Source organism: Galeopterus variegatus, unplaced genomic scaffold, assembly GCF_000696425.1.
Source record: "Galeopterus variegatus unplaced genomic scaffold, G_variegatus-3.0.2 Scaffold3622, whole genome shotgun sequence".
Taxonomy (NCBI): domain Eukaryota; kingdom Metazoa; phylum Chordata; class Mammalia; order Dermoptera; family Cynocephalidae; genus Galeopterus; species Galeopterus variegatus.
The window spans coordinates 117,334-137,786 of record NW_007729733.1 but is presented as its reverse complement, the minus strand read 5'-3'; the positions used below and the strand labels follow the sequence as shown (position 1 = coordinate 137,786).

General features: G+C 49.3%; 3 protein-coding genes across 4 annotated transcripts; 1 reads left to right on the top strand and 2 right to left on the bottom strand.

The window, feature by feature from the left end:
• The first annotated feature begins 2,950 nt into the window (after positions 1–2,950).
• SV2A (synaptic vesicle glycoprotein 2A) lies at positions 2,951–13,069 on the top strand. 2 transcript variants are annotated; one of them, XM_008585576.1, is made up of 12 exons: positions 2,951–3,893; positions 4,829–5,009; positions 5,840–5,991; positions 6,112–6,245; positions 6,920–7,009; positions 7,240–7,350; positions 7,533–7,621; positions 8,252–8,416; positions 8,625–8,758; positions 9,787–9,993; positions 10,599–10,758; positions 11,152–13,069. In XM_008585576.1, exons 1-12 carry the CDS (start codon positions 3,272–3,274, stop codon positions 11,333–11,335), a joined length of 2,229 nt encoding a protein of 742 aa, XP_008583798.1. In that variant the 5' UTR covers positions 2,951–3,271; the 3' UTR covers positions 11,336–13,069. The 2 variants fall into 2 exon arrangements, with proteins under 2 accessions (XP_008583798.1, XP_008583799.1); XM_008585577.1 differs by having other exon boundaries at positions 2,957–3,599.
• A 1,931-nt stretch (positions 13,070–15,000) lies between these two features.
• On the bottom strand, positions 15,001–16,138 carry LOC103601193 (bolA-like protein 1). The gene is made up of 2 exons (XM_008585575.1): positions 16,082–16,138; positions 15,001–15,728 (listed from the first exon to the last, which is right to left on the bottom strand). The coding sequence occupies exon 2, from the start codon at positions 15,723–15,725 to the stop codon at positions 15,312–15,314; it is 414 nt and encodes a 137-aa protein (XP_008583797.1). The 5' UTR covers positions 15,726–15,728; positions 16,082–16,138; the 3' UTR covers positions 15,001–15,311.
• A 1,373-nt stretch (positions 16,139–17,511) lies between these two features.
• Positions 17,512–18,750, bottom strand: LOC103601192 (bolA-like protein 1). The gene is made up of 2 exons (XM_008585574.1): positions 18,593–18,750; positions 17,512–18,239 (listed from the first exon to the last, which is right to left on the bottom strand). Exon 2 carries the CDS (start codon positions 18,234–18,236, stop codon positions 17,823–17,825), a length of 414 nt encoding a protein of 137 aa, XP_008583796.1. The 5' UTR covers positions 18,237–18,239; positions 18,593–18,750; the 3' UTR covers positions 17,512–17,822.
• Positions 18,751–20,453: the final 1,703 nt, after the last annotated feature.

Genomic DNA, 20,453 nt, shown 5'->3' with positions numbered 1-20,453 from the left:
GCGACGTAGTCAATTCTAGGGGCTCGCCCCTTACACCAGAGCTGAGGCGAGACGGGGGCGGGGGGGCAGTGGCCGCAGATGCTGGTAGGGGCGGTCTCTGTGCCCGCACGTGTGGAGGTCCCCTGCGTCCCGACCTCTCTGCTTGTCCGTATTCCTCCGTATGCATCTCAGCTGACACCTTCATTTTTTTTCCCTCGGAACTGATGATGCTCCCATCTTCCTAACCTTGGGGTAGGATGGGTGAGGGGGGCGCAGCCGTGGCAGTCCTGGGGTTGGGGCTGAGGCTCGATCACCCAGCTGTAATGGGGAGGGGCGTCCAGCACCTCCCACATTCTGTCTCCCCGCTCCCCCCCCCCCCCCCCCGCGTTTTGATAAGTGACTGCTTCCTAATGACCTTGTCACCTGGGCTAGAGTGGGTTGGGGATCTGGATGGCTCCCAAAGTCAGGGACATTGATTGGGAGATTGGGGGGTCTCCTGGACCCTCCTCTTACCCAAGGCTGGGTGAGTTGCCCTGCAAAGAAACATTTGCTAGGGAGTCCCCGCCTCTCATCACCCTCTGCAGAAAATCTCCTGGGCACATTTTTTCCGGTCAGGTGAAGCCAGCCAGCCTTAAAGGGCCGTGTAACCCTGAATCTTGTCTCCTTTACTCTCCACCTCTTCAAGTCTTGTCTCTCTTCCACAGGCTTAGCCACCCTGTACTGCTTCTGGGGCTAAAAATAGCACCACTTCCTCACCAGCTCAAAGAATTTGTCTTTCTCTCCCTCCTGGCCTGGGCTTGTTGGCCCTGGGGGAGCTGGCTGTTGAGCCATCGTATCCTGCTGTGGCTGTGGGAGCCTTCTCTACTCTACATGTACTTCTCAGGGGTAAATAGTGTCAACAAACATAGGGTATGGCTCCTGGTGGGTCCATCTGCCTCCTTCAGGTTTTTTTGGGAGATCCTGGTTAGGAAAGAAAGGAAAGGAAAGCAAACTGCCATGCACTGAGGGATTCCACAGTTCCCTTTTTTCATGGGGGATGGTTGGGCCCCCAAACCATGAAGGAAACATGACACAGGGGTCACTGCTTCTGGTCACCGGTCACCGTGGTCCGATGCTTATATCTGTCCTGAGGGGGTAAGGCTCTGCTTGCCAGTGCTTCTCTCTGAATCACATAGCATTACTTACCCTCTCCTCCCAGGGCACACGCATGTGTGTGTGTGTGTGACATTTAATGAATGACCTAGATGGGTGGGAGCAAAAGGATATTTTTAGGGGGATGACCTCTGATCAGAATCTAGGCCTGCTTCCTCTGCTTCTGTGAAGTTAGAGGCAGTATCCTATGCCTCCCTCTTTTTTGGGGGGAGGCCCAGGGCCCCCTTCATTTTATACCAGCCTCCTACGCAATGCGGTATTTGTGGACTCCTTTTTCCTTGAGTCTTGGAGGAGGAGCAGAAAGGATTAAGAGGAATTAGGAAGGGAGGCCTTGGAGGAATGAGGTGCAACTATAGACCTTAGCCCCTTATGTTGGAAACATAGGAGTTTGATCAGTCATTACCATTGCGACCCCCACCAGTGAAAAGGGCCCATGTATGACCCTCTGAAGGAAGATGGCAGCAGCCAGTCATCACATAATTGTTAGCTTTGGATTCTTTGTTAGCGTTGGATCTGCCCTCTTCTCCATTCTATTCAGGTTCCAGATCTCCCTATTTTGAATCTTCCCTTGTTTGTCTGGAGGGAGATAATGCATGCCTAGCTGTTGGAATTAATTTAAACACAGACAGAGGAGTCTTGGGATTCTCTGTTTTGGGAGGATACTGGCCAACAGCCTCTAAGTGTGACCCCTGCTTCTTCCTTGCTGCTTCCTGCTTCGTTCACATTTTTCAATATAATAGGAAGGAAGGACACTAATATTTAAAGAATATTCACTGTGAGATTGAATTCTCACATCAACTCTGAGAAACAGACATTCTCCTGTTTTAATTACCCCAAACTTAAATATAAGGACACTGAGGCTTACAGAGCCTCAAGATCAGTTAGTAAATAAGTAACCTGCTCAAGATTAGTTAGTAAGTGGCAGAGTTGGGATTTCAACTCATCTAACTGTTGTCTGCTTTGCACTGAACCAGCATTCTCCTTGCCAGCATCCTTTTTTGCTGCTCACCCTAAGAGCATCCAGAGGTGGCTTTTGTTTTGGGACATCGTGAGGGAGCATAGGACGTCTCATATATTGCTATCACCACAATAGTAATAGCTAATATTTATTCATCACTTTCTATGTGCCAGGTATGATGATAAGGAGCTTCTATGTGTTATGTCATTTAATCCTTACTTTCCCCTTTTTTAAATAAGAGGAAACTAAGACTTGGATGTTCAGAAACATGCCTGTGGTCACTTAGTTAGTAAGTGCTAAAGCAGGAAGTCAAACCCCAGTCTATCTGACTCTGGAAGCTGAGCTTTTACTCACTACGCTATGTTGGGAGAAAATTGTTCTTTGGGAGGCCTATAAACATGGAACCCGAGGGAACCCCTCTCAACGGACAGAAGGCAAATAGCTTGAAGGGCTTCTCCTCCTTCTGCACATCTTCCTCAAGCTCTGCCCCCAAGTAGAAACCCAGATCAGACTAGAGCAGGGAATTCTGGTTTCTCCTATTTCCTGTTTTGTTCTTTGCAGGTTGGTGGTAAAGCAAGGGGTCTGAGCTTGATGTGGCACAGGGGGTTAGGAGGACTCAGGGTAGGTGGCTGTGACTCTGGAGCAAATCCCATAGACCTGGGCTCCAAGGTCAGTATAAGGGGACTTCTATGTGAATGACCCACAGTTGGCTCAGATGGCCCAGGTCCCTTTTTACTGAAGCAAGGAGATCATCTCTGCACCACATGGTCCAGGCGGACTCTGAGTTGAGAGGGGCTCTGTGTTGGCCTTCTTTATCATGTTCGGACTTTCAACTTCCTTTTTCTCCCTCTTATTTTTTCTAGGTCTCCAGAAGCTTTGGAAAGAGAAGTAGGCAGCCCTTCCTGAGTTCTCCTGGCTCCTCTCCCCTTTCCATTCCTCTCTCCCTTCCCCCATCCACCCACCTGAACTGAGTATAGGCCAGAGCTCCTCTCTTCCTTTCCCCTCCTAGACACTTACTGGCCAGGTCCTAGTTCCTACTACTCTGTGCCCAAAGATACTGGAACCCACTTCATCTAAACAACTGGGGGGAGGTGTCTTCTTGACTCCACAAGTCCTTGAGCAAAAGGCTGAAAAAGAAGCAGGGAGTGGCAGAGATCAGGTGAAGTGCCCCCAAGCCCCATCATGGAAGAGGGCTTCCGAGACCGGGCAGCTTTCATCCGTGGGGCCAAAGACATTGCCAGGGAAGTCAAGAAGCATGCGGCCAAGAAAGTGGTGAAGGGCCTGGACAGAGTCCAGGACGAATATTCCCGCAGATCCTACTCCCGCTTTGAGGAAGAGGAGGATGATGATGACTTCCCTGCCCCCGCTGACGGCTATTACCGTGGGGAAGGGGCCCAGGACGAGGAGGAAGGTGGTGCATCTAGTGATGCCACTGAAGGCCACGACGAGGATGATGAGATCTACGAGGGGGAGTATCAGGGTATCCCCCGGGCAGAGTCTGGGGGCAAGGGTGAGCGGATGGCAGATGGGGCACCCCTGGCTGGAGTCAGGGGGGGCTTGAGTGATGGGGAAGGCCCCCCTGGGGGACGGGGGGAGGCACAGCGGCGGAAAGAACGGGAAGAACTGGCCCAGCAGTATGAAGCCATCCTACGGGAGTGTGGCCATGGCCGCTTCCAGTGGACACTCTATTTTGTGCTTGGTCTGGCGCTGATGGCTGATGGTGTCGAGGTCTTTGTGGTGGGCTTCGTGCTGCCCAGTGCTGAGAAAGACATGTGCCTGTCTGACTCCAACAAGGGCATGCTGGGTAAGACACACCGGGGGCACTCCTGCCCTGTCCTGCCTCAAACCCTGGAAACACCCTTGTTCCTGGGAATTGCTACTGTCCTTACCACTGGGCTCCTAAGGACCCTGCTCCCAAGATGTTCCTGGAGGGTTCAGGGTTCCTTTGTACACTCTCCCCTCACATACACCCTCTTCTTGGGGTTGGGTAAAGTAAAGTTGAATGTGAAAGAGGAGCTTGGGGGAGGACAGCTGGGCTGGGGCCTGGGCCAGTGGTTGGGTGACAGTCTGCTTAAATAGCTCTGTAGGAATGGCCACGGTGGGATGGACCACTGTTTAACGTTTCTTCATAGCTCTCCCTCTTGTTAGTCTGTTCCCTTGCCCTGACTGGGTATAAATCTCCCTGGTATAAATGGGGAGGATCGGTTTGGGGTGGTGGAGGTAGAAGAATCCTGGGTCTGCCACCAGAGAAGTGGTTAAACTTGCCCTCACTCAGACTTGGGATTTTCCAGGGGCCAGGGAGTGGGAAGATTGAAGGAATTGGAGCCCCTTTCCCAAGGAACAAAAGAGTCACCTCCTGCTGCTTTAAGGGCATCAAAGCAGAGAGGATAGAGAGGACCCGGGGAGGGTCTAGGGATCGAGGCAGATCCATTCCTCCTTCTAGTTGAGCCAGGGATGGGGTGGGTTGTGTGTGTGCGAGAGAGAGTGAGAAATGAGAAAGAAAGAGGAGAATCCCGGGGTCCTCTCATATTTGAATTCCTGCTTTGAATCCCTGGCCAGCAGAGATGACCTTCCATCTTTGCTCACAAAATTTATCTTCTCTCCCTTGCTCTTATCTCTGGGCAGACTTAGCTTCTAGAAATTCTTCTGATCCCTGATCCATTCTGTTGTAGTTTCAGCTGGTGGGGAATCGAGGTGTGTCTGCTCATCCTCCTGCCTCTGTTTCCCTCTTCCTTCCAGGCCTCATTGTCTACCTGGGCATGATGGTGGGAGCCTTCCTCTGGGGAGGTCTGGCTGATCGGCTGGGTCGGAGACAGTGTCTGCTCATCTCGCTCTCAGTCAACAGCGTTTTTGCCTTCTTCTCATCTTTTGTCCAGGGTTATGGCACTTTCCTCTTCTGCCGCCTCCTTTCTGGGGTTGGGTGAGTGGCCACTTCCTAAACCCCTTGAGGTCAGGACTGTGCCCTGGTCACTGTTATATCTTCAGGGCCCAGCACAGTTGCCAGGCACACCGAATGGAATTTAAATATGTGTGAGTTGAATGAATGAATGAATTCCTTTCTCCCCCCTCCATCTGCAGGCCAGCTTCCCTCTGTCCAGGACCTGTCTGCTGCTGTCCAGAATGCCACTCCATATCTGGCCCATTGCTGAGTCCTCCACCCCACCTTCAGTTCCATTTCTGAGCCTGCCTCCACACAGAGGCCGGGTGGACCTTAGCATCACCCCTGGGCTCCTGTGGACCGTGGAGTTATCCCCTCCCAGAGTCTACACATTTCCTGCATTAGACAACAAACCTTGCCAACACCCACATCTGCCAGAACTCTGAGCCTTGCCCAGATGCCCCTACACTCCCTCAGGCACTCACGGGCAGGCACTCTCACTCTGCCTTGTCTCTAAGTTCTTTTCTGGCTTGACCCCACGAGGCCTGCCCTCATACTCCTCTGCCCATCTTTTTGCTCTGAAGGTTTTCCTCTTTTCTGCAACTATCTTCCCTCCTTTTAACTCTGTGGTCATCTTTAAGATTTAATGTTTGTTTTTCCCCATTCCCTGAGAACTGCTTGCCTGTGTCCCAAGGTCCCAAGGATGGGTGCTTGCTGGCTGGTGGGGAGGGGAGCTTGTAGGGCATGATGTGTGAGACGTAGTCTCTTAAAAAGGTCTGGAAGATGAAAAGGGCTTGGAGATCCAGAGCACTGGGGCAGAGGACCAGGAATACAGCCATTTTCTAATAGTGAATTCTTGACATGCCCTCCAGGATTGGAGGGTCCATCCCCATTGTCTTCTCCTATTTCTCGGAGTTTCTGGCCCAGGAGAAACGTGGGGAGCATCTGAGCTGGCTCTGCATGTTTTGGATGATTGGTGGAGTGTACGCAGCTGCCATGGCCTGGGCCATCATCCCGCACTACGGTGAGCTGCCCCCAGGAATCCACTCACACTCTCTTCGGCCTCCCTCCTCTCCTGAGCTCCCTGCAGTAGGAGCCCCAGCCTCTGGTCTCTCTGCTGATGCTGTGACTCTGTCCCTGCCAGGGTGGAGTTTTCAGATGGGTTCTGCTTACCAGTTCCACAGCTGGAGGGTCTTTGTCCTCGTCTGCGCCTTTCCTTCTGTGTTTGCCATTGGGGCTCTGACCACGCAGCCTGAGAGCCCCCGTTTCTTCCTGGAGGTGAATGGGGCTGGGCCAGCTGGGTGGGTGGGGTGGGGGTTTGTAGAAGGCAGCAGGGGCTCCTGTGGTCAAACACGCACTGTGGGTTTGGTTTGGTCCTGCATGGCTGCCTTCCTTCCTCACAGGGTCCATACTCTGGGGGACTTTATTTTGATTCCTTTGTCTTGCACTGTACCTCCAGAGGGGTTCTGTGGGTGGAGAAACCAGGCGACCTGTTCAGCCATGGGTAGCTTGAGAGTTTGCAGGCAGGGGCCTTGGCCTTAGCCCTGACTTTACAGCTCAAGGCCCTCTGACCTACGCTCTGCTCCTTCTCCCTCCAATTACATCTTGGTCTAGCAAGGTTAGAATGCTGCCCCTCTCTGACTACTTACTTGCCCATCATTTCCCTTGTCTTCAGTTTTCTTTCCACTGTACCAGAGAATCCTTAGGACCTGTGCTCTGCCCCCTCCCCACCCCAACTCTTGCCTGATCTAGTTATGTTTTGCTACACCCCAGCTTGGAGCTCTTTCAGAGTGGGTGATGTATGCCTATAGGCCAGGGCTTGGTGGTGAGGTTCGGGCATGAGAGCCTTTTTGTGTCCTGTGACTCTGAAAGCCAGGTTGGAGGAAGGGGGTCTGTAATCCTGGGTCAGGGAGGAGCTGACCTGGATGTGGGGATTATGTTTGTGGCTCTAGAATGGAAAGCACGATGAGGCCTGGATGGTGCTGAAGCAGGTTCATGACACCAACATGCGAGCCAAGGGGCATCCTGAGCGAGTATTCTCAGTAAGCCATAGACCTTCCCACTCGAACCTCCAAGTCCCTGTAGCCTCAGCCCCCACCTGGCCCCTCTCTGGATACCTCCCCTTTCCTAGATATTTTGGACAACACAATAAGATTCTCAGGATATCATATCCACTCCCTGCCTCCGATTTTGCTAAAACGGGGAAACTGAGGCACCTGGAAGGGGATGGGAAATACACTATGTGACTGCTCACCCCTCCTCTTGACTCCAGGTAACCCACATTAAGACGATTCATCAGGAGGATGAGTTGATTGAGATCCAGTCAGACACAGGGACCTGGTACCAGCGCTGGGGGGTCCGGGCCTTGAGCCTGGGGGGACAGGTAATGGAGGATGGGATGGTGGAGAGAGAGAAGGGAGTGGGAGAGGTGAAGAGGAAGGCAGGGCTTGAGCCTGGGTGTGGGAGTGATGGGGAACTGAAGGAGGTGATAGGGCAGAAAAATGGGGATCTGTGGGTGCTAGAAGTCAGAAAAGCCATGGTCTGACTTTGTTCTGTCCCTTGTAGGTTTGGGGGAATTTCCTCTCCTGTTTTGGTCCAGAATATCGACGCATCACTCTGATGATGATGGGCGTGTGGTTCACCATGTCATTCAGGTGAGGGGGTGGCTGAAGAGGGTGGTATGTGGTGGTTGTGGTGGTGTGTGGGCTGTGAGAGAGGTGGAGAAAATGGAAATGAAGGGGACCGGTAATGAGGGAAGATGTTCAGATCCCCTTATCCTCCACCCAGCTCCTCTTCTTCACTCATTCATTCCACAAACTTGTATTACACACTGACCAGTATTAAGTTTCTATTCTGTGCCCATTTTGTGCTTGGATGAAATAGACATGGTCCTAGTCCTTCTGAAGTTAACATTTTGGTCAGAGAGCTAGACAAAACTAGCTATAAATCAGTGTGATGAGTGCCACGGTGGAGGAAGGGCAATGCGCTATAGGAGCACTTGGGAATGGGGGCAGGGATCTAAGTCCTGAAGGATGAATGGGAGTTAGACAGGCTGAGGGGTGGGGCTTGGAAGTGGGGGATGGGTGGTAAGAAAGAGTATGGTGGGTTGGGTAGAAGAACCTAAAGTCCCCCAGAACCATAGCAGCTGGGAAAGGAGGAATGGTAGAGATGAGGCTGGAGGTGAGCATGGTCCTGATATGGGCCGGTTCTATTTCTCCCTCATTCTGGACTGCCTGGTTCTAATTTCTGAGCCCTGTATGATTCCATGGCCCTTGACTCTTCAGCTACTATGGCCTGACTGTCTGGTTTCCCGACATGATCCGCCATCTCCAGGCGGTGGACTATGCAGCCCGTACCAAAGTGTTCCCTGGGGAGCGTGTGGAGCATGTGACTTTTAACTTCACACTGGAGAATCAGATCCACCGAGGGGGGCAGTACTTCAATGACAAGTATGTGGGAACCTTTAAACTTCTCTCCTCCCTGTCCCTTCTACCCATTGTCTCTCTTATGAGTCTGAAAGTTCAAGACGAGGTACTTTTGGGCAAATACCTGTGGTGTTTCCTCAGTGCAGAGCTTCTCATTACTTCACTAAGGGAGTGAGTCTTGGAGGAGGGAATGCGGCTGAGGGGGAAGTATCTCTTTTTCCTGGCCTTACAGGTTCATTGGGCTGCGTCTGAAGTCAGTGTCCTTTGAGGATTCCCTGTTTGAGGAGTGTTATTTTGAGGATGTCACGTCCAGCAACACATTTTTCCGCAATTGCACATTCATCAACACTGTGTTCTATAACACTGGTAAGGTGGGGTGGCCAGTGGGTATCAGACCAAAGGGTTGGGTGGGCCTTGATGAGGTGGGGAGAAACCTTCCTCATTCACTAGTTTAGGGTTCTCAAGCTGAGATCTCTGGACTCCTGGGAGAAGGTGGTATGGGGGTGTAATAACTGCCTACCACCAATAATTTGTAAAATCTAATGGAAATTGGACATTTTCCTCTACTAGAATATCTGAAAAACATCAAGTTTCTTTACCTATGGTTAGAATTGTAATAACTCAGTGCGGTAATATTAATGCACTTTTGAGGAAGGCAAATATTACTTAAAACAGGGTCCTTGGGAAAAAGAAATACAATAAAAGGGATATTAGGTGTGGAAAAGTTTGGGAATCATTGCATTAATACACTTCTTTGACAGTGATTCTCTAACTATATGCACATGAAATGCTGGTTTTGTGAACTAGACTGAGGTTTCCCACCTCTAAATAGAGTACTGGGTGAACTTTTCCCACCTTACAGGAAAACAATAGTGGATAGGACTTTTAATCATTTTTAATATTTTTCTCAGAAAAATTTCCTAAACTTATGGCACTGCTACTGTCAGCTAGTGCAGAAATAATGAACACGGAAAGACTATGAATGGGAAAAGTTGGAAACAGTCACAGTGTTTGATTATTGGTCACTTTCTGCCGTAAAGATTCCTAGTTCTGGGCTGGCCCGTGGCTCACTCGGGAGAGTGTGGTGCTGATAACACCAAGGCCATGGGTTCGGATCCCATATAGGGATGGCCGGTTCGCTCACTGGGTGAGCGTGGTGCTGACAACACCAAGTCAAGGGTTAAGATCCCCTTACCGGTCATCTTTAAAAAAAAAAAAAAAAAGATTCCTAGTTCCTAAGATGATGTTATTTGATGTTTTTTAGTGAGTGCTGAGTAATTTTGCAAGCTCCCCACTGCTAACCTCCAATAATGCAGAGCCCTGAGCCATAAGCAGCAGTGGCCTTCCTCTCACATTTGCTGTGACTGCCTGTCTGTCTTGGCCTTCACCCCCAGACCTGTTTGAGTACAAGTTTGTGAACAGCCGTCTGGTAAACAGCACATTCCTGCACAACAAGGAGGGCTGCCCGCTAGACGTGACAGGGACAGGTGAAGGAGCCTACATGGTGTACTTTGTCAGCTTCTTGGGAACGCTGGCTGTGCTTCCTGGGAATATCGTGTCTGCCCTGCTCATGGACAAGATTGGCAGGCTCAGAATGCTTGGTAAGGGGAAGAGGCTGGGTGGTGGTGTGTCAGAATTGATTGGGGGGCTGGAGGCTCGGGGAAGCTGTCAACAATATTCTCACCTTGGGCTATGGAAGAGATTGGCCAGGAGCTTCTCTCTCAACGTTTTCTGTTTAGGGGGTGCTGCAGGATGGGGTGGGGCCTGGCACAGAAGCGTCTCTAGGAAGTAAAGGAGGTAGGCAGAATAGCAATTAGGGCACAGGCTTTGAGGTGGTAGGTTTGAATCTCAGCTCTACCACCTACCTTGGGCAAGTTACTTAATCTCTATGAGCCTGATTGTTTCATCTGCAAAATGGAGGTGATAATAGTACCTGCCTCATAGGTTGATGGACTAGATGAATGCATGTGAAGCATCGAGTTGCTTGGCCCATGGCTGGCATTGAATAAATGGTTGTTACTGATATTATTAATAATAGACAATTATAAGGGAGGTTGAGGATGAATGAAAAGCCTTCCATTTGGGTACATGGTGAAAAAGACATCTCATCTTGGGCTCTCTCAAAGCTAGCTGGTGGGACAAGGTAGGTTATGGATGGGTTTTGTTGTGATCAGGCTCATGCTGCTCGCTCCTCTTCCTGCTCCAGCTGGCTCCAGCGTGATGTCCTGTGTCTCCTGCGTCTTCCTGTCTTTCGGGAACAGTGAGTCAGCCATGATTGCTCTGCTTTGCCTTTTTGGGGGGGTCAGCATTGCATCCTGGAACGCGCTGGACGTGTTGACTGTTGAACTCTACCCCTCAGACAAGAGGTAATTGAAGTGTGGTGGGGACAGGGCAGCAGGTTTAGGGCACAGAGGGCCAGGGAGAAGTGGGGTGAGGAAGGGGGGCTGAATGGGAAAAGCATCTTTAGGGGTAAAAGGACACACGTTCCCACTGAGTTTCTTCTCTAACAGCTGGTAGCTTTTGGATTGGCTCCTTGAAGACTTAACTATTAACTTTATTTTTTGGTCTCCTTTCCTCCTTGTCTCCCAATTTCTCTATACTCTCTGATGTACATCCTTACCTCTCTGGTCTCTCCATCCTTCCCTGTCCCTCTTGGAAACTGCCTGCCATCTTCCTCCTTTTCGCTTCCTGCCCACCTGCTCTTCCTTGTCCCCCTCCTGGGCCCCACCCTCCATGCTGTACTGGGGACTCCTGAGCAGGACCACAGCCTTCGGCTTCCTGAATGCCCTGTGTAAGCTGGCAGCTGTGCTGGGGATCAGCATCTTCACATCCTTCGTGGGAATCACCAAGGCTGCCCCCATCCTCTTTGCCTCAGCTGCCCTTGCCCTTGGTAGCTCTCTGGCCTTGAAGTTGCCTGAGACCCGGGGGCAGGTGCTGCAGTAAGGGGGTCTCTAGGGTTTTGGGGGTGGCAGGCACACTGTGAGACCAACAACTCCTTTCCCCTCCCTGCCCTGCCATCCTGGCCCCCAGAGCCCTCACACCCCACTCTCACGTCGGGTGTCTTAGCTGTGCGTGCGTGTGTGTGTGCATGTGTGTGACCTCTGTGGGCAGGGACTCCAGGGAAGGCTCTTTCATCCCAGGGTTGGGATGAAGCTCTACTCCCCACCTCCTACTACCCTTGACTCTGCACAAGAGGTTGAGCCCTACCCTTCCCCCCAGTGTTAGAGAGGGGCTCTTGCTTCCCTGCTCCGGGGGTTCCAGAAGAGGCTTCTTGCCTTCCCCCTCATTCCCTCTGCCTTGGCCCTGGTGAAACCACAGGTATGCAGTTATGCTGGGGGCTGGGGCTTGCGTGTAGACCATGGACCAAAAGAACTTCTTAGTGTCAGAAGGGTCTCAGGTGTCCTCTCACACCTCCCTTTGGATGCTGGGGGAGTAGCAATAAACTTCGGCCCCCTGGCCTCCACTTCCCCTCAATTTGGGCTGCAAATATGAAGCCTGAATTTTATGAAATTAATTAGCTTCCTGATTCTTACTTATTTATATATTAATTTCTGAGGCAGCTCAGCAGGACTCTGTGTGTGTGTGAATGTGTGTATACTTATGTATGAATGTGTTTGTGCCATGGGGTGGGGGTGTCACTATACCGTCCAAAAATATAAGCCAAGGGTAGTTTCAGCGTGCACACACACACACACACACACACGCACGCACGCATGCACGCACGTACACACACATACACACACCCCTGCTTCCCATGGTACCTCTGCTAATCTTGTTTCTGTGTTGGGCCTGGGAGGGAGGAGCCCTAGGCCAGGCTGGGTAAGAGTCCACAGTGCAGCAAGATCTGAGGAGACCTGACAGAGCCCATCTCTTTCCCTCAACTGTGGAGTGAGAGGCTCCACTCACTACAGCACAGACAGGCGCAGCACAGGTGCCCTTCCACGCCCTCAACCTGTCTCCTCACAGGCAGGGGAGCGGGGGAGGGAAAGAAAACAGGCACATGGTCAAACCAGCACATCAGAAAGCACAAGGAGCTGGGACAGGGGCAGGGGCAACAAGCAGGAGACCTGCTGACAACTCCTCTAAAAGTGGGGAGAGGTTGGGCAGTAAGTGAGGGATCCCTAATGCAGGGACCAGAAGCCTCAGTTTCCCTATCTCTCCTTTCCACACAACAGCTTCTGTAGGTTAAGCTGCCCCTGTCCCACTCTACTCTCTGTGGCTGCTTTCCTTGGTGCCCTCCTCCAACCCCTATCGTAGTGGTGATGTGTTGTAGTTTTTAGCTGTTTGTAAAATGTTTAAAAAACGTTAAAAGAAAAAAAATGAAAATAACAACAAAAAAGAAAATCCAAATTCACCCTCCTCACGCTGCGTCTGGTGCCCCCATCCAGTCACTCCCGGCTCCCCTCTCCTCCACCCCCATTTTGTAACACTGAACCAGGTGGTGACTGTTTTACTTCTTTGGTGTCTGTGCTCAAAGGACTGCCTTCTCCTCCAGTGCCGTGTATGAGTGTGTGCCTTCTCCCTTCACTATTTACTTGCTGGACGTAGCCCTCTCCCCTCTTCCCCCAAGAGGGCCCCATCCATCTCCCTTGCTCTCCTGGGGAACCCTCAACCCAACTCTGTTGATGTGAAAATGAAATGAAAAATAAACAGGAAACAGATCCTTAAAATCCAAAATGGCTATGTCTGCTTCTTTGCCTTTCTACCTACATCTAACTCTGTTCTGTCTCCTGACAGTCCAGGGACAGTAAAATGGTGAGATGGAAAAACAACTCTCTCTCCAAAGTGAAGGCCAGAATAACATATGACATTTATCTCCTAAATTGGCCTCTCTGTCCTGTCCTTTCCACTTCTACAGATGGAAGGCCCTCTAAGTCTCCCAAGTTTGGAAATTTGGAGTAATGTTTCTTAAGAATAGAACCAACCTTCCTACAAATCTTCTGGTGTGCCTTTTAAAAATATAGATTCCAGGGCCGGCCCGTGGCTCACTCGGGAGAGTGCGGTGCTGATAACACCAAGGCCCCGGGTTTGGATCCCATATAGGGATGGCCGGTTCACTCACTGGCTGAGTGTGGTGCTGACAACACCAAGTCAAGGGTTAAGATCCCCTTACCGGTCATCTTTTAAAAAATAAATAAATAAATAAATAAATAAAAATAAAAATCAGTTAAACTTAGAATGAAAATAACATAAAAGAGTATATAAGCTCTGTAAGTATATATTTCTACTTCTACTTCACCAGCCTGGGATACTAACAAGGTCACATCTCACTATCAAGAAATTCTTTCATTCTTTGGAGTCCCTTCATCCATGGGTTTATCCGGTCCAGGATATCAGTTTTTCATATACCGGCTCGCCAGAGAGAAAACTGAGAAGTCTAACCAGTCTCCAGTAAGCCCTGATGTTGCTACCGCAGGGGGTCATGTTAGGCAGTAGGGATTCTGCTATTTGGCTGCTCTTCTTGGCACATGGTGTTCAGCTTACCCAGTGTCTGATGCATCAAGGTCCTCCAGTGTGGATGGCACCACAGCTTGAATGAACTCCCTTTGCACTGGTCACCACCAACATTGGGGGAACCTCAAACCTACATTTTAAACAAGCTCTCTTGGGAATTCTTATCCATTAAGGAATCTGAAAACCCCTGCCTGGGGGTCACCCTTGACTTCCCTCTCTAGTCCATTTCTGTTCTAATCAAGCCATTTTCTGATTTTTTAAAATGGTGGCTCTCAAATCAACATTGTTCTTTCCATTCCCACAGCTGACCTCAAGTCAGGGCTCCACTTCGACTCTTGATTCCAATCTCTCGTGCCAACCCACTTACACATGACTGCCAGACCAATCTGCCCCCAAGTGCCCTTTGACATACCTTTACTCAAAATTCTTAATGACTCTCTACTGCCCAACCAGATGCAATCTAAACTCTTTAGCCAGAAATGGCCAAGACATATGTTAACCAAGCCTTTTTTCTAATAATTTCCACTTAGTCGGTTAGAACACAGCCCTGTAACACCAAGGTCAAAAGTTTGGTTCCTGGTACCAGCCAGCTGCCAAAAAAAAAAAAAAAAGAAAAGGAAAGAAAAGAAAAAAGATCTAGTAATGTCCACATTGAGAATATTGGAGTTGCTGATGTAGACATTACTTGAGTTCCCCTCAGAAATATGACTTAACATTAGGAAGACTCATAAAAAAAAGGACTACATAAAGATTTCCATCTTCTGTAATCATTTTCTAGGTTCTTATTCTCTTTTCACTGCTTTAGTGGCTAAAAAACTTTTCCTTATATACAAATACAAGTACTTTTTGGAAATGGACAGGCTGTTAAAAGGCAAACATCCCTCCAATATAAAGTTCAAATGTGTCCCTGCCTATAACCCCTGCTTATCCAATAACTCACTGCCCAGTCAAGCTTCTACGCCTTTGCTCAGGTTCTTCCCTCTGCTTGCAACACCTTTACTCTCCTTTCTAGTTTAATTGTGCTTTCCTTTAAAAATCCAACTAGGTTGCTTCCCCCCTGAAGCCCTTCCTGATTATCCTAGTCTACAAGTATCTTTCTTCTACCAAGAACACGTGTAACACTGATTCAACAGGCCATTAAAAATACAGCAATGTTTCTCACATGGTCGTTTCTCTTTTACTGTACAGGATTGTTTACAATTCATCAGGTCTGGTGCAGTTTCTTAGTCACAACTGAACATAGAACAACTGGGCAGGCCTTCCTGAATAGTCCAGGGCATGCTCTTTCCTTGGGTTAGCTTTGCCCTGAAGTGAGTTGCTATCTATGGAGAATATGTGCCAGCAGAGTAGGGCTCAGGGGTCAATGCCCCTTACAAATCCCGAACTAGATTTAGGGGAAGAAGGTCTCAAGTAGTTTACTCTCACCTAGCCCATTCAGATCTTGGTCCTCTCCCTCTCTTGGGGTTCAAGGGGTTCCTCGAGTTTTCTTGCTCCCACCCAGGCAAGCAGGGCTACTGTCCAGCTGAGGGTTCTCCCTCCACTGGGCGGGAGTCCGCGCCTGGATGGCCAGCGCGTGGATCGGTCCGGCCAGCTCCTCTGACAGTGCCGCGTGGACCAGCCGGTGCCGTTGCAGGGGGCTCAGTCCCTCGAAGCGAGAGCTTACCACCGCCACGCGGAAATGCGTCTCGCTGCCGGCTGGGACTGCGTGGCCGCCGCTCTCGTTGCGCAGCTCCAGCACCTCGGGGCTCAGGGCTTGCTCCAACTTCGCGCGAATGGTGGCCTCGACTGGACCGACGGTCCGGGATCCTGCGCAGCTCCGGGACAAACAGACGCGGCCAGCCATAGAGACTAGGCGTCGGATCAGCCGCCCACTCAGCATTGGCTACGGCGGAGAGGCGGACGAGAGGAGTGAGGATCTGGGCTTCCCGCTTTTGGTGAGAGACCAGTTTCTTCACCTGCCCCGCGGTCTCCGCACCACCCCCCGCCACTCCCACCCCCACCCTCGACGTCCACACCAGGATCTTGCAGGGAGACCCGAGACACCCCACCCCTTTTCTCTGTGTGACGTGGGGAAATTTGGCCTCCAGCTGCGGACAGTGGAGGGACAAGGGGCGACCAAGGGGATTTGCAAAAAATGGGCGGGAGGTTGCAAAAATAAGGTATGTGCAACTCCGTGCTTTCGGTTGAGCCGGTGTCCCCGTGTCGCATCTGAACCCCAGGCTAGGCCATTTTTACCTGCCACTCAGCCTCGGCTACCGCAGTTCCCGCTCAGGGCCGGAAATCCTGACGTTCCGGCGGATGAAGNGGAAATTTGGAGTAATGTTTCTTAAGAATAGAACCAACCTTCCTACAAATCTTCTGGTGTGCCTTTTAAAAATATAGATTCCAGGGCCGGCCCGTGGCTCACTCGGGAGAGTGCGGTGCTGATAACACCAAGGCCCCGGGTTTGGATCCCATATAGGGATGGCCGGTTCACTCACTGGCTGAGCATGGTGCTGACAACACCAAGTCAAGGGTTAAGATCCCCTTACCGGTCATCTTTAAAAAAAAAAAAAAAAAATATATATATATATATATAGATTCCAGACTCCATTCTTGACTTGTGGAATAAGAATCTTTGAGGGGGGGGGGAACCTCAAACCTACATTTTAAACAAGCTCTCTTGGGAATTCTTATCCATTAAGGAATCTGAAAACCCCTGCCTGGGGGTCACCCTTGACTTCCCTCTCTAGTCCATTTCTGTTCTAATCAAGCCATTTTCTGATTTTTTAAAATGGTGGCTCTCAAATCAACATTGTTCTTTCCATTCCCACAGCTGACCTCAAGTCAGGGCTCCACTTCGACTCTTGATTCCAATCTCTCGTGCCAACCCACTTACACATGACTGCCAGACCAATCTGCCCCCAAGTGCCCTTTGACATACCTTTACTCAAAATTCTTAATGACTCTCTACTGCCCAACCAGATGCAATCTAAACTCTTTAGCCAGAAATGGCCAAGACATATGTTAACCAAGCCTTTTTTCTAATAATTTCCACTTAGTCGGTTAGAACACAGCCCTGTAACACCAAGGTCAAAAGTTTGGTTCCTGGTACCAGCCAGCTGCCAAAAAAAAAAAAAAAAGAAAAGGAAAGAAAAGAAAAAAGATCTAGTAATGTCCACATTGAGAATATTGGAGTTGCTGATGTAGACATTACTTGAGTTCCCCTCAGAAATATGACTTAACATTAGGAAGACTCATAAAAAAAAGGACTACATAAAGATTTCCATCTTCTGTAATCATTTTCTAGGTTCTTATTCTCTTTTCACTGCTTTAGTGGCTAAAAAACTTTTCCTTATATACAAATACAAGTACTTTTTGGAAATGGACAGGCTGTTAAAAGGCAAACATCCCTCCAATATAAAGTTCAAATGTGTCCCTGCCTATAACCCCTGCTTATCCAATAACTCACTGCCCAGTCAAGCTTCTACGCCTTTGCTCAGGTTCTTCCCTCTGCTTGCAACACCTTTACTCTCCTTTCTAGTTTAATTGTGCTTTCCTTTAAAAATCCAACTAGGTTGCTTCCCCCCTGAAGCCCTTCCTGATTATCCTAGTCTACAAGTATCTTTCTTCTACCAAGAACACGTGTAACACTGATTCAACAGGCCATTAAAAATACAGCAATGTTTCTCACATGGTCGTTTCTCTTTTACTGTACAGGATTGTTTACAATTCATCAGGTCTGGTGCAGTTTCTTAGTCACAACTGAACATAGAACAACTGGGCAGGCCTTCCTGAATAGTCCAGGGCATGCTCTTTCCTTGGGTTAGCTTTGCCCTGAAGTGAGTTGCTATCTATGGAGAATATGTGCCAGCAGAGTAGGGCTCAGGGGTCAATGCCCCTTACAAATCCCGAACTAGATTTAGGGGAAGAAGGTCTCAAGTAGTTTACTCTCACCTAGCCCATTCAGATCTTGGTCCTCTCCCTCTCTTGGGGTTCAAGGGGTTCCTCGAGTTTTCTTGCTCCCACCCAGGCAAGCAGGGCTACTGTCCAGCTGAGGGTTCTCCCTCCACTGGGCGGGAGTCCGCGCCTGGATGGCCAGCGCGTGGATCGGTCCGGCCAGCTCCTCTGACAGTGCCGCGTGGACCAGCCGGTGCCGTTGCAGGGGGCTCAGTCCCTCGAAGCGAGAGCTTACCACCGCCACGCGGAAATGCGTCTCGCTGCCGGCTGGGACTGCGTGGCCGCCGCTCTCGTTGCGCAGCTCCAGCACCTCGGGGCTCAGGGCTTGCTCCAACTTCGCGCGAATGGTGGCCTCGACTGGACCGACGGTCCGGGATCCTGCGCAGCTCCGGGACAAACAGACGCGGCCAGCCATAGAGACTAGGCGTCGGATCAGCCGCCCACTCAGCATTGGCTACGGCGGAGAGGCGGACGAGAGGAGTGAGGATCTGGGCTTCCCGCTTTTGGTGAGAGACCAGTTTCTTCACCTGCCCCGCGGTCTCCGCACCACCCCCCGCCACTCCCACCCCCACCCTCGACGTCCACACCAGGATCTTGCAGGGAGACCCGAGACACCCCACCCCTTTTCTCTGTGTGACGTGGGGAAATTTGGCTTCCAGCTGCGGACAGTGGAGGGACAAGGGGCGACTAAGGGGATTTGCAAAAAATGGGCGGGAGGTTGCAAAAATAAGGTATGTGCAACTCCGTGCTTTCGGTTGAGCCGGTGTCCCCGTGTCGCCTCTGAACCCCAGGCTAGGCCATTTTTACCTGCCACTCAGCCTCGGCTACCGCAGTTCCCGCTCAGGGCCGGAAATCCTGACGTTCCGGCGGATGAAGTCCTGGAGTCCTGAGGCACGCCGGGAAATGGAGTCCTCGCAGGCGCCACGTGGTGCCCCGAGGATCATGGGAATTGTAGTTTCTGATTCTCCCGACTCGTGAGGTTGTCACAGGTTCTAAACCAGGGCAATGCGAAGAAAAAGGGATTTCCTGCGCAGTTGGGGTTGGGATTATCAGATTAATTTTATTGCCAATAGATCTTGTAGCTTATCTAGCCCAACTCCTTTATTTTATAGACAAGAGAACGGAAGTCCGTTCCATTTATTGAACACAATTATAGTGCGCCAGAGCAGTGACGGAGGCTGGGGAATAAAAACAGGTCTTGTCAAGTATTTTCAGAAGACTGGAGAAGATGGACGAGTGAGCGGTCAATTGAAATACTGTATGCTACGATGAAACTAAGCACAGGATGCTCAGGAGGCATGCCACCCAGACTTGGGGGAAGGGGTGAAGAGAAAACTTCCAAGAGGAGATTTAGGGGAACAGCACAGAAGAGACAGCATGAAAACCTGTATCTCAGTCCTATACAGTCAGGATGTGTTAGCTGGATTTGCAAAGGCCAGGAGGAGGAACTTTTGGGAAGTCACTCCTTTGGTGTAGTTAGGGTGTACTTATGTATGGTCGGAGCCCAGGGGCAGAGATGATGGGAATGAGTTAGTGGACAGTCGTACGGAGGGAAGAGGCAGGAGCAAGACCACGTTAGACCTCACAAACCTTGTTAGGTGATTTCTTCTTTATCCTGGGAAGAGTGGGAAACTACTGAAGGTTTTAAGCGAGGATAGAACAGAATGAGGTTTTTCCAAGATGATATATAACAAATTTATTTTGATTTTATTTTGTATCCTTAATACTTTATACATTTATATATCTTCTAAATATTTTTCCCAACTTCTCATTTTAAAAAATCTCAAACCCGCAGAAAAATTGAATACTGTAGTACAAAGCAACACCCTCTACCTTTCACTGATTCACCATTTTTTTTTACATTTGTACAAATTATATTAAGTACTTTATATATACTTTAAAAATATATTTATATATATTTTTTGGTCAAACCTTTTGAAAATAAGTTGCAGATAGTGTGACATTTCACCCCTAAGTACTCTAACATGTATCTCCTAAGAACAAGGATATTCTATATAACCACAATACCCTTATCACACACAAGAAATTTAACACACAATGACATATATTTTCCCTAGTTTTTAAAAAAAATTTAAAACTTTCAGAAGAGGTCCTTTCTCTCTACAAAGCCCACTCCAGAGTAATAGAAGCAGCATCTGATTTATGATAATAGGGGAGGACGTGATCACACCTGTCTCAGTACTGGACAGATCATCCAGGTAACAAACCAACAGAGGAACAGTTAATCTATCAGATGGAGAGAATGAATCTATGATTATTAGAGGGGGGAGGGGGAGGGGGAAAGGGAGAGATTGGATAAGAGACATAAAGAATAAGTATGATTTGTAATAATGAATATGCTAATAAAAACAAAAATTGAGAAAATAAAAAAATTTAAAACTTTCAGAAAAGTTGCAAGATTAGTACAATGAGCAACCCATTTACCTACCATTCACCTAGACTCACTGATAACATTTTGCTAGACTTGCTTTGTATCTCTCTTTGAATATCTGTGTATAATAACAATAATAAAATAACTATTATTTTTGCTTAACCACTTCAATTAGGTGCTAAATTCTTTACACTTCACTGCTATATACTTTCAGCATATTCTTAAGAACAAAGACATTTTCCTCCATAACCACACCCAAGACATTTAACATTAATA